This window comes from Euprymna scolopes, chromosome 19, assembly GCF_053919585.1.
Source record: "Euprymna scolopes isolate OS-2025 chromosome 19, ASM5391958v1, whole genome shotgun sequence".
NCBI lineage: Eukaryota > Metazoa > Mollusca > Cephalopoda > Sepiida > Sepiolidae > Euprymna > Euprymna scolopes.
Genome location: NC_136500.1, coordinates 151,131,700 through 151,145,421, shown reverse-complemented (window position 1 = coordinate 151,145,421; position 13,722 = coordinate 151,131,700). Strand labels below are relative to the sequence as shown.

General features: G+C 36.3%; 1 protein-coding gene across 2 annotated transcripts in view; it reads right to left on the bottom strand.

Annotated features, from left to right (window-relative positions):
• Positions 1-13,722, bottom strand: part of LOC145240062 (protein inscuteable homolog) — a 752,521-nt gene that overhangs the window by 122,690 nt on the left and 616,109 nt on the right. For both annotated transcript variants that reach the window (XM_080103684.1, XM_080103685.1), the window contains exon 4: positions 1,437-1,560. In XM_080103684.1, coding sequence (XP_079959810.1) covers positions 1,437-1,560 — 124 coding nt within the window. The remainder of the gene's footprint in view (positions 1-1,436; positions 1,561-13,722) is intronic.

Sequence of the window (13,722 nt, the reverse complement as noted above, 5' to 3'; positions counted from 1 at the left end):
TAGATTCCTGGAGGAAAGAGTGAGTATTTTCTTTACAAATTAATACAAAAAATGGCAAAAAAAAAAAAACCCCGACCCTCTGAGGAAACCTGGTCTAATCGACACCCAAAGAATGAATATTTTTTTAATTATCCAGAGTGAAGCTGATCAAGAATATCAACTTTGTGGCTGTTTGCTTTGTAATTTTTTACTTTTAGCTGTGTATAAATACACCGAGACAACTGTCTTTGATATAATAGACAAACATGACTACCCAGCGTTGCCTGGGGCAAAAGTGCAACATATTTCTATTAAAACTCCTACCCCCCCAACCCTCTCTGTTTTCATCTTCCATCTCCCCACTCCTCCTTTTCTTCTGCACCCAGCGCATTCCTCTCTATGGACACACACACAAAAACTCGTTTTTATAAATTTCTTAAGGAATGAGTTGGTATAAAGGAATTATCTCCTTGATAAAAAAATTAAAGTTGTTTCCCTTTAGCTAATACCTCAAATGGCTGAAAAACCGACTACTTCCTATCATAAAATCCACACCCGTTGGATATTTTTTCTTAAATTTTTGATATTATTCATCTGGGGCAATACTGATCAAGGAAATATTAACTTTGTGGGGGTTTGTTTGGTATTTTTTTTATTTATTACATTTTCACTCCAAACAAGGCACATTGCCACTTTGTTGTAAGGGGCTACTATCAAGGACATAAGCATCAGGGGTACTGTGTGGGGAGTTGGGCAGCAGGATGTCGGTTCACGTTACACTTGAACTTCTGCATGTCAGTACAGTTGGGGAAGCAGAGACCCTGAAGGGAATTCCAAAGTCTAGCTGTTCTGGAGAAGAAACTATTGGAGTAGAAGGCTCTCTTACATCTAGGGATCTCTATTGTGAAGGGGTGAGATTTAGCTGCTTGTCGGGTTATATTTTTAGTTTTAATATGCCCTTTTCTCTACCCTGCAACCTCTCTCCCACAGAAGAGACGTTGCGAGCCTGTCCTTGTTTTATCGTTATTTTCATGGCAGATGCTCGTCTGAACTCCAATCTCTGGTCCCCCCTCGCCAATCTTTCACGAAAAACACCCGTCTAGCTGAATCCACTGTGAAAAATTTCCCCCACTCTATATCTGTGCCGAAATCAAAACGTGGATTCCATGAACAAAGCTTCTTTCTTAGAACTGCACGCCTGTGGAACTCTGTTCCGTCTTCCTGCTTCCCTCTGGACTACAACTTGGTTGTCTTCAAGTCCAATGTTAACAAATTCCTAATGAACCGCCCCCTTAAGTAAACATATCAGCAAATCTCCTCACTAACGTAATGTACTTGCAATAACGCTTATCCCTGAGTGGCTTCCGGGCCTTGATAAGTGGTGATCACTGTGTAAAAAAAAAAAAAAAAAAAATATGGCCTACACATAATGGATGGTGTTAATTTGATTAACGTACCTGTATAAAGTGGGCTGGTGGGTCACCGATGTGTTTGTTACATTCTTGGATGAGGAAGCGCACATGACAGGTGACATCAACGGTCAAATCACTGAGGAACGGCCAATTATTAGCCTCGACACATCTGAAAGAAACAGGGAAAACAAAAGCAAAAACCATTACTTTTAAAAACTCGATTAATCTTGCATATAAATAAGTATGCTTTTGAAGTGTAGTGTAGACGCATGGTTTGCCAAATATATAGCATTACTTAATCGTTTCAGAGAAAGCGTAAAGCCACTTTATATAAGGAGGTAACAAAGAGGAAATAAGGTCATTACAAAGAGAGAAGATGCCATAGTTGGGAGAAAAAGAGTCAGCAGAAATAAGACATGCCATAATAGTATTTATAGAAAAGACTGAGACTAGCAAATCATGATATATATATTTTTTTTTATTTTTATTTTTTTTATTACATTTTCACCCCAAACAAGGCAAATTGCCACTTTGGTGTAGGGGGCTACTATCAGGGGCAACAACTACTGGGGTACTATGTAGGGATTTGGGCAGCAAGGTGTCGGTTCACGTTACACTTGAACTTCTGCACGTCAGTACTGTTGGGGAAGCAGGGACCTGGAATGGAATTCCAGAGTCTAGCGGTTCTGGGGAAGAAACTATTGGAGTAAAAAGATCTTTTACATCTAGGGATCTCTACAGTGTGGGGGTGGGATTTAGCAGCCTGTCAGGTTTGTCGAGGGTGCTCACGTCGTGGGGGGCACAAGTGATTGCAGTTCGTCAGAGCATTCACCACTAAAATACTTGTAGAAAAGGCAGAGGGATGCAACATTTCGTCGATGGGACAGAGGCTGAAGCTTAGATGCCAGTTCAGGGCCTATCAGGTTTGCGACTCTCTTTTGAACCTTGTCAAGGAGCGAGAGACTAGTAGCAGATGCACCAGCCCAGATGTGGCAGCAATACTCCATATATGGGCGAATGGTGGCCTTATAGAGGTACAGGATACTTTCGGGTGTTAGTAGTTTTCTAGCACGGTAGAGAGAGCCCACCTTTCTTGCAGCGGCCCTGGCAATGCCTTCAATGTAATTGTTCCAACTCATGTTTCCTGTGAACGTTAGGCCAAGGAGTTTGAAAATGGACTCTCAGATAAAGAGTCGTCGAACAGATCCAAAGTGGGATATATTTAGCCAGCAAATAAGTGTTATGTGAGGTCACGCTTGATAGGGGCTTTAAACCCTTCCAAAATCCGACAGCGAAAGGGAAATTATGATTAGAAAATGAATCTGCTTTTTAATTATGTTAACTTATATACATTTTAAGTAATAGCGTTTTCATTACAACTTTACATGTATGTGTGTTATTGTCCCTTGTCTAGGCAGTGGCTATTTTGGACGACGATAACATCCTCAGGTTTGAACAATAATCACACAAACATTTTTATATAAATTATTTCTAAAAGTTAAAAAGCAAAAAAAGAAACTAAAGAATAGATATACCTACATGCATATTAAAATAAAACAATTTAAATAAAACCTTGAAAAAATAGAAGGGTCACCAGTTAGCAAGTGCCAACTAAAAAATAAACAGTTTTGTAAACTAAAATTTTAGAAAAAAAGAAATTTTATAACAAAACATATTTATATTTTCGATTTTATAAGCATACAAAAATTATTAACAGTCAGTAAATGTTTGAAGATGTTGAGTAGTCCCAAGTCAAAATGTCTGTTGAGTGAATAATATGCTTATGTAAGTAATATACGTATGTGAGTATTTGGCAGCATGGCATTGTGTATGTGTGTGTGTTGGTTTACCTTGTTTGTGTGTTTGGACATGTATAGCAGTAACAATTCGTTTCTGTTTGCTTGACTCTCACTAGTGTGTAGGAATAATGATTAAGAAGACTTGTATGCGAGTCATTGAGTGCTTTTCATCTCCCACCGTCAAATGGATGGGGGGGGGACCCAACGTACTTGTATTCTTCATTGCGGCCAGCTGAAGTCTGGGGAAAATCTCATTTGGTCACTGTTCGTATAGGAGCTTTTTTATGTTCATGTTGGCTTATTATTTTGGTAGGATGTGAGGTGGTCAAGTGATTAACAGCACAAACTTACGACCTGGGTGTTTCAGGTTCGAATCCAGCTCGTTCCACGAAATCATTTTCACTTAAGACGTTGGCAACCTTCATGTGGTGCCTCCCATAATTCTAACTAGAAAAATATCAGGGAAACCAATGCCAACAATAAAACATTTAGACTCATATAATATGATAATGCTAAAAGTAATACATGTTAACAGTATTTAAAACTGATGTTGGATGTAATTTTTAGTTGAAGTATCGGGGAAACCAATGCCAACAATAGAATCTTTGGATTCATACGATATGATGATGATCACAGTAGTATCTCTATCTCTTATATAAAAAGTCACTTTGTGATGGTGTGTCTGTCCATTTTTCATAAGTTCCGAAATGGCTGAGCCTATCTTTTGCAAATTTCACACAAAGGTAATTTATATATCTGGCAGTGTTCTTAGGTATGTTTTGTACACAAATTCATCTGATAAGTGCTGAAAATCGAAAAAGTCTAATCTTAAAAAATAGTCTCTCTTAAAGATAGAAAGAATAATTTTGACAGGGGAATATTTGACATTACACCAGACAAGGGAAATAAAATTTCAGCAAATCATCTCTTCTTAAAAAAAACCCAAATTTATTGTCATCTGAAAATACAGCTTGGTAGTAAAGCATTCAACTACAAATTGAATGATCCCGTGTTCAAGCCCTGGTGTACCTCACCATTTTATTTAAATTTTTTCTTATTAATCAGTTCAATTTACAATAAAAGAGGTACCATTTAACATCATTGCAAACCATTTCTTCATCTGAATATTTTAAAACTAAACATTAATCCGAAGTGATTTTTCCAGGGCATTCATTGTCAAGCCCAAATATCAGTTGATGTGATATTATAAGCAAACAGAGACGGAATTTGACGAACGACATTATCTTTATTATTATTATTTTTTTTTTAAATTTATTTGTGAATCAGTTCACCCGGTAACTTATTCTAGTAATATATAATAATCAATAGACGATTGATTCTATGATAATTCATATACAATCTGCATGAATTAAAATATCATATTTAAGAGTATTGTACAACCGGGCAACGCTGTGAAGCCAGCTAGTATGTTAATAGAGTTTAAATTGTGATCATAGATATAATTATTATTTGAAATAGTGTATTTTAAGTTTTGAATCGTTAATTTTATTTGTTCATCAACGATATAATATATATTATATTATTATATTATTATATTATATTATATATTATATAATATTACATATATATTATATTATTATATTATATTATATATTATATAATATTACATAATTAACGAATATGTTATTAGCGAAGGACTTGTTTCATATTTTTGTAGTTCAACAGGAAATGCTTTTTAGTGGAGGTTAGGGTTAGTTTTATGCGAATTAGTAGGTTTTTAAGAATGGCTATTTTATAGCGATAAAAGTATTTGCTCTTAAAATTTCAAAGAAAAGAATTTGATGAGGTTGTTTTTGTATAAACGGAAGCATTAAACACATTGGAATGATCAATAAGAACATCTTTGAATTAACACGTTCCTGTGAAAACTTATGAAGAAAGCAAATACAAACGGAATGGAGAAAGGAAGAGAGTGGTAATTACAGCACTTTGCGTTTTAGCGTTTTTTTGTTTTTTTTACAAGGTAGTCACCGCTTATCAAGGCCCGGAAGCTACTCGGGGATAAGGGTTATTGCGTATACAATAATCAAATGAATAATATCGCGGTAATCGTTCGTAATGGAGATTTGATAAAGTGTCTTACTTAAGGGGGCGGTTTATCAAGAATTTGTTTATGTTGGACTTGAAGACATCCAAGTTGTAGTCAGGTGGGAAACAGGCAAACGGAAGAGTGTTCCACAGGCGTGCACTTCTAAGAAAGAAGCTTTGTTCATGGAATTTACGTTTTGATTTAGGCACAGATAAAGAGTGGGGAAAATTTTTGACAGATGGGTGTTTTTCGTGAAAGATTGGCGAAGGGGGGGGGACCAGAGATTGGAGCTCAGACGAGCACTTGCCATGGAAATAACGATAAAACAAAGACAGGCTCGCAACGTCTCTTCTGTGGGAGAGAGGTTGCAGGGAAAAGAAAAAGGCATCCCCCACTAAGACATGAAGTCTATTTTGTACTCTGTCAAGGCAGGATAGATTGTTTTTAGCAGTTCCTGCCCAAATGTGGCAGCAGTATTCCATCCTTGGACGTACTTGGTTTTTGTTTGTCGCAATCATGTCTGAATCTCATTTAAGAGTATTGTTGTGAGCAACAGCTCTTTTATATCCCAGTAAACATAGCTGTTATGCATGGCACGGGCGATCGTGTAGCTCTATCTATTACAATGGATGACGTCTACAATCATGACAAGTTTCTGAATTTTTTAGATGAAAACAATGTACAAAATTTGGATTATTCAAATTACTGTTCTTGCTTTGAATGTTATTCTCACAACTTTTCGGCTGATGTAACCTCCGACCTTCTTCATGTATATCTTGTCAAACTCGGGAATTTGTATGGAATTTCAAATGGAACCCTTTGATTAATCCATATGAGTAGCATGCTCTTGTTCTGTCAGCCATGACCAGGTAGAAGTATAAATTACTTCAGTTTTATTCTTAGTATCGCCTGCAGTGAGGATTGAATCCGCAACCTTCAGAATAGCTTTACTTAAAACTAAATTTTTACTTAGTACTTTATCAGTTATGCCACGGATCCTTACACCCGAAGAAGGTCGGAGATTACCTCGGCCGAAATGTTGTGAGACTAACACTCAAGATAAGAACAGTAGGCAAATAATACAAGCATGATCATGACCATATATCTGATAAGTTTCAAGATCTTTTTTTTTTTTGCGGAAATCGCGCCAGACAAGACGTGAAGCCACTTGCTGTAAGAAGCTAATGAGAACGAAATATGATTATCGAAAAAGGCAGGAAATACTTATTGACCTTATCTTTGAAAAAAGAAAACACGGTTATATAGGAAGGAGGAAAACAATCAGAGTAGAGTTCCATAACACTGCGGTTGTTGGCATCATAAGGTATCAAAAAAGCGAATTGATGAAGACCACTAGACCAACGAGTTAAACGAGCTGGAACAAAGGAAGCAGGGAATAGATCAGACAATTCTGAAGAATACATGCAATAATATTGTTTATAGAAAAGATTGAGACTAGCAACATCACGTCTTTTAGTGCTCAATTTTTAACTAATTATACTGGTGGTTTGTTGCGTGGCTCCTCCATGATGTATTGAAGGCTATCCTGAGCATCCGTGTGAAATGCCCATCGAGTCTCTTCTTCAGCGCATTTGTAAGAGTCCATACCTCAGCACCATAGGGAAAGACTGTTTCTACTGTGACAACAAAGAGTCTTACTTTCAACTTTTCTGAGAAAGTAGATGACTATATCTTCCTCAACTTGTGACATGCACTCCATGCCAGTGTAGCAGAGAAGGATGGGAGTATCCGGTCACTGCATGAGACACAGCGAAGACGAAGCCAGCAAGTTAATTCTCTGGATACCAACAGATGGACACTCAAACCGTGTTTTTTTTTTTTGTTTTGTTTTTTTTATAGTTGCTTCCATTACATGAATTTTTACCTATCCCCTCTCCTATTAACAATGGAAAGCATAGTAATGTCCTTTTTAATCTTTTTGAGGAGTGTAATTTTTCAGTAGATATTAACCTAAATAACCGATTAATATTAACTACCCATGCAGGGTCGTAGAAATACCTGGATTAGGATCCAGGCGCGGGGCGAACACTCTCGGTGCTGATGGACCCGTAGATCTTCCCAGGTCATCCGTCTAGGAGAATGAAAACTCTGAAGCTAAGCCTAGGGGAGGGAGGCCTCTTCAGTCCTGGATGACAACCTTCCTAGAGCTGGTGACTCAAACAAATCACCGGTTGACAAACCTAAACTGCTTAAGGAGGAGATAGGCACTGTTTATCGCCCGGCTTTCATACTTCTTTTTTGCCTATTAGCCAGGCGTAGACGTGCTATCACAGGGACTCGTCAGAATCACCCAGTGGTTGACCTTGTTTCCTGACTAGGGCAATGAACGCCGTTGGAAGAAGAATAACCTATATTGACAACCTGTTACAGGACACAGGATTGGAAAGTGTTCAGGACCGGCAAACTGTCATGCGAGATCGAGAGAACTGGAGAAGTTGTGTAGATTCAGTGTGAAGTGTCCTTGAAAGACGATGGAGATGAGATGATGTGATTTAACTAAAAACTGAAATATCGAAAAGTGTATATTTTTAAGAGGCCATTTTGAAATCCAAAATGGCTGCATTGTATGTGTCTTTTGCAAATGCTAAAATTTGTTTCTTGTGGATGAGCCACGATTTTGCATGAACACATATAATTAGAGTTGTGTTGTCTGAGAAATCTTGATTCGCCTTGGTACCATTAAGACAACCTAGGGGCTAACATGGGTGTAAGTAGAATATTGCCAATCACCTACTGGAGAATGCCATTTTTTTTTTTTGCACCTGACCAAAGTTATCTTTCTCCCTCAGGGTGGGAGGTGGATTTCCCAACTTTTGATCTTGTGCTACATCTTGCTACAGACGCTTGGCCTTCGGGACAAGATCAAAGTGTAGTATCTGTTCTTCAGATGCTGCACTTCTATTTCTTGTTCTCTTTCGGTGGAGGAGAAATCCTTCACGACTGAGACAATTTTTATTTTTGTACCTTTTCTCCACGTTAAAAAACGACCTTGGTGTCTAACTCTGTCCCGTGGGGAGGCATAGTAAATAGGTACATCTTGCTACAGTGGGACATACGTAAATTCCAATTAATTTATTTGATGCACCGAGACTTCATTAACACTCTGTATACAGGGTGATCCGAAAGTAACTCCCTATTCTAAAATAACTATAATTTATTCAAATGCTGTAATATGTTTCTCAATTTTTGTGTGTTTGTTACTTGATGTGTGAGAAATAAATCTATGCTTTGGTTTTCTTTTCAGATCTATAATATGAATTTATTTTTTTTATTTCGAAAGGAGAATACGTGAAGTTATTAGTTTCAATCTGGCAAGAGTTTCTTGTGAAATCAGTTTGTTTTTTTTTTTACAAGGTGGTCACCACTTATCAAGGCCCGGAGGCCACTCAGGGATAAGGGTTATTGTAAGTACAGTACGTTAGTGTGGATATTTAAAGTGTCTACTTAAGAGGGCGGTTCATCAGGAATTTGTTTACGTTGGACTTGAAGAGTAAAGGGCATCCCCCACTAAGCAACGAAGCCTATTTTGTACTCTGTCAAGGCAGGATAGGCTGTTTTTAGCAGCTCCCGCCCAGATATGGCAGCAGTATTCCATCCTTGGACGTACTTGGCTTTTATATAGGTAGAGAATTGCATCAGTAGTGAGATATCTTCTGGAGCGGTAGAAGGATCCCACCATCTTTCCAGCGACCTTGGCAACAGACTTGATGTACGTGTTCCATTTCAGATCAGGAGTAAAGGACAAACCCAGAAGCTTGTCAAAACATGGGGCTTCTCCTAGATGAGAGCCATCAATTTCAATTAATGCCAGATGGGGATCAGAGCGTTGATGATGTAAAGATAGGAGTTTGGTTTTAGATGAATTAAAGGTAACCAGCCACGTCTTCTCCCACTGAACCACTCGTTCAAGATCAGAGGAGAGAGAATCAGAGAGAGCTTTGTCATTTTGATGTGTTGTGTCATCAGCATAAATGTCAACGAATGATTAATTAGAGAAATTATACTTCAAAAATATATGAGAGTTATTTTAGAATAGGGAGTTACTTTCGGATCACCCTGTAGTTTTGAAGATGGCATAATCACATTGACCTACTAGTTCTTGTTAAATCACCAAAGTTAAGCATCATTGAGCTTGGTCAGTATTTAAATGGGTGACTATTTGAGAATACCAGGTGCCGAATGTTCTCTTCAATCATCTCGGCATTTTTTACAATCATCCTGGATTCGTATCACTGGAATCAAGCACTACCGATTTAGAAGAGGTTAGAGATTGTGCAACCCTTGCGTCACAATTCAGTGTGTGTAAGCTATCATTCCTCCAGTTTGGAAACCACACAGAGCATATTTTCAAATACACTGAACCGGATTAAACATACAGAATATTTTTTTTGGGTTCGACATTTTTGTTCAGTAACAAAATATAGGAAGAACCACAAATGGTTGCCAAGTGAAACAAATAAAATCTCTTTTGCCATAAAAATGTCCGTGTTGGAGATGCCAAAAATGAATGGCAATGCTTCAAGAATTCTGTGAGTCAAAATGAATTCTAAAGCGCAGCAAGCGACTTTGGTAAAATAAGCCGGTAATAAATTTGATTAACTGGTAACCTGGGTTCACGAACGGAAACGTTTGGTTTACCAATGCACCATTGCTTTGAATTGTACTTCCGGTTTGTTCATGAGTGGGGGATCACTTTTTTATATTAATTTAACGTAAAATGAAAATACACTTTATGGCCAAAGTGGTCATAAAGTGGGTGTTCATTTTACATTAAATTAATATAGAAAAGTGATCCCCCACTTCCTAAAACAGTAATGTGCGACCTCAATGGCAAATGTTACATACCCCTCTACACAATTTAGATCATTAGCTTTCCAACAAGCCTTTATTTGTTAAATTCTGATCAGTAGCTGCCGAGATTTCAAATTTATAAAATTGTCTCAAAAAGTGGTACATGGATATCTCTATACTCGTGGCCAAATCGAAAATTGAAACGCTCATATCTTTGGTTCTATGGACCAAAACTACATGAAAATTTGCAGACTTTTAGAAGATTATAATACTATTCGATAGTTAAAATTTTATGATAATTGGTCACAAAGAACCTATATCGTCTCGTCTGAACTCCAATCTCTGCCACCCCCCTCGCCAATCTTTTACGAAAAACACCCGTCTAGCTGAATCCACTGTGAAAAATTTCCCTCACTCTATATCTGTGCCTAAATCAAAACGCAGATTCCATGAACAAAGCTTCTTTCTTAGAACTGCACGCCTGTGGAACTCTGTTCCGGCTGCCTGCTTCCTTCCGGACTACAACTTGGATGTCTTCAAGTCCAATGTTAACAAATTCCTAATGAACCGCCCCCTTAAGTAAACATTTCAGCAAATCTCCTCACTAACGTAATGTACTTGCAATAACCCTTATCCCTGAGTGGCTTCCGGGCCTTGATAAGTGGTGATCACTGTGTAAAAAAAAAAAAAAAAAAAAATTTTCAAACGAATAATATATGCCCAAATACACATGCATTTATATATAGTGTCTTGGTAAGCCAGCTTTAGTTTTATTGCTTTGGAATGAATTTTACTTCGTTGTCTCCCGTGTAGCTTTGCCACGTCACTAATATATGTGTGTGTATATATATATGTTATTATCATTATTATTTATTATGTGTGTGTATATATATGTTATTATCATTATAATTTATTATAATAATTATTAAATACATACAGACACTAGGGTTACATCCTTTCGGGAATCATCAGTGACGGGTGTTACGATTAACGCCAGTCGAGAGACTCGAACCCCGACAACAGAAGTCATGTCTGGCTCCATTAGCAAGGACCCGAACCACTAGGCTACCGCGAATCGTGAGAGATACACGTTGAAATTAAACATTTATTCTTATTAAATGCTTTTAGCGTTAGTAAGGGTGATCTAATCATTAAATTATATATATGTGTGTGTGTGTGTGTGTGTGTGTGTGTGTGTGTGTGTGTGTGTGTGTGTGTGTGTGTGTGCATGGAGTCTCATCAAGTATGATTAATTCACTCGACAATTCGAAGTATCAAATGTCTTCGCTGCAGCCACTTATCTTTGAAGCCTACCTTCCCTCATACTGCGCAGAGGAAGTGTGTTCAGGGATTCTGCCAAAACGATGGGGAATCTAATGATCAATTACCTTACGAGTAAACACTGCACATTTAAACACCGCTGTAAACATACTTTTATTTGCACGTTATATAAGAGTACGAGAAAGAATGTGACCTGTTGGGTCATCCATTCAGCTAGAGTTAAATTGTTTGAATCAAAGAATATATATAATTATTTCCGCAGCTCACACGAGCCATAATAGCTAACAAACCGAAAGTTCAAGACTTTTCTGCGCCGTCGTATGACTGTGGAAATAATTATATCATTTCTTACATTCTGAAAATTCTAATTATATATATATATATATATATATATATATATATATATATATATATATTAGTTTTCATCCAGAATGCCAAAAGATGGAATCGATTCAAACTCATAAATTTTGTTTGTTTATTTTTTTCTTATTACATATTTTTAATTTGTGCAGATGTCTAAATTTTCATTATATATATATATATATATATATATATATATATATATATATATATATATATATATATATATCACTAAACAAGTGGAATACGTTGTGCAGATTCCACCTGTATAGGTCGCACATTAAAGATTTCTCCCTTTTTTGGTTTTCATATATATTTTTCCAAAACTTCTGGCCTTGATAAAAGGGGACCACTAAAACTTGCTGCTATGGTTTCAAATGATCTGAAATAACAGCAAGTGGAGACTTGATTCCAAATATTTCTCATATATTATATCTCCCCTGCTTTGGAAATAGGGTATGTTATATCTTCCCTCCTTGGGAAATATATCTTCAGTATCAAATAATCCTTATACACTGTGAAATTTACTTTATGTATGAAACCCAAGAGAGGAGATATTACATACGAGAAATATTTGGAATCAAATCTCCTCTTACTGTTATTTCAGATCATTTGAAACCATAGCAGCAAGTTTTAGTCTCTCCTCCGTCACGCCAAGAGCTTTTGGGATAAATATCAGATATTTTGTAATTTATAAAACAAGAAAAACAAATGATTACGATTGAAACATTTTATGTGAAAAAAAGTGCCAAAATTAGGCTCTGAATGATCTGCACTCACGGGGGACCATGCATGCTTCACTTGGTTTTATAAAAAGGGGAGATCACTGTGATCCCTCTAGATAGTCTGATCTTAATAAAATACTTTTTTTTTTTTTTTTTTTTTTTTTTTTCACACAGTGATCACCACTTATCAAGGCCCGGAAGCCACTCAGGGATAAGGGTTATTGCAAGTACATCACGTTAGTGAGGAGATTTTATGAAGTGTTTAATTAGGGGGGGCGGTTCATTAGGAATTTGTTAACATTAGACTTGAAGACATCCAAGTTGTAGTCCGGAGGGAAGCAGGCAGACGAAACAGAGTTCCACAGGCGTGCAGTTCTAAGAAAGAAGCTTTGCTCATGAAATCCGCGTTTTGATTTAGGCACAGATATAGAGTGGGGGAAATTTTTCACAGTGGATTCAGCTAGACGGGTGTTTTTCGTGAAAGTTTGGCGAGGGGGGATCAGGGATTGGAGTTCAGACGAGCACCTGCCATGAAAATAACATATATATATATAAATACTATACTTTTTTTGAGAACCTCATTTATCTTTATATATTTTTGCCATTTTTTTTTCGCAATTCTATGTATTAATTTGAGAGATTTTTTCATTAAATTATATTGTTGGAGATATTCTATCTTTTATTCTATCTATCTTATATATATATATATATATATATATATATATATATATATATATATATATATATATAAGATAGATAGAATAGAAGATAGAAGATTGATATATATATATATATATATATATATATATGTATATATATGTGTTGTGTGGGTATACATATATATATGTTGTGTATATATATATATATATATATATATATATATATATATATGTTGTGTGCATATATATATATGTTGTGTGTGTATATATAAATATATGTTATATGTGGTATATATATATATGTTGTGTGTATATATATATACATACATATATATATATCTATATATAAAATGAACTCATTTTTCCTCGTGTGAGTTTATAAATATATGTTATATGTGGTATATATATATGCTGTGTATATATATATATATATATATATATATATATATATATATAAAATGAACTCATTTTTCCTCGTGTGAGTTTGACCTTATTAGGATTAAAAACCAAGACATTACTTGCAAATGTAATGTGAACAAGCTTCAGCACATGATCTGAGGTTTGCTATAGGCCTATTACCCTTACACTTCCTCGATAACCGTACATTCCTATATTTTCCCCGGTGAGAGTTCACTGCCAAAATCG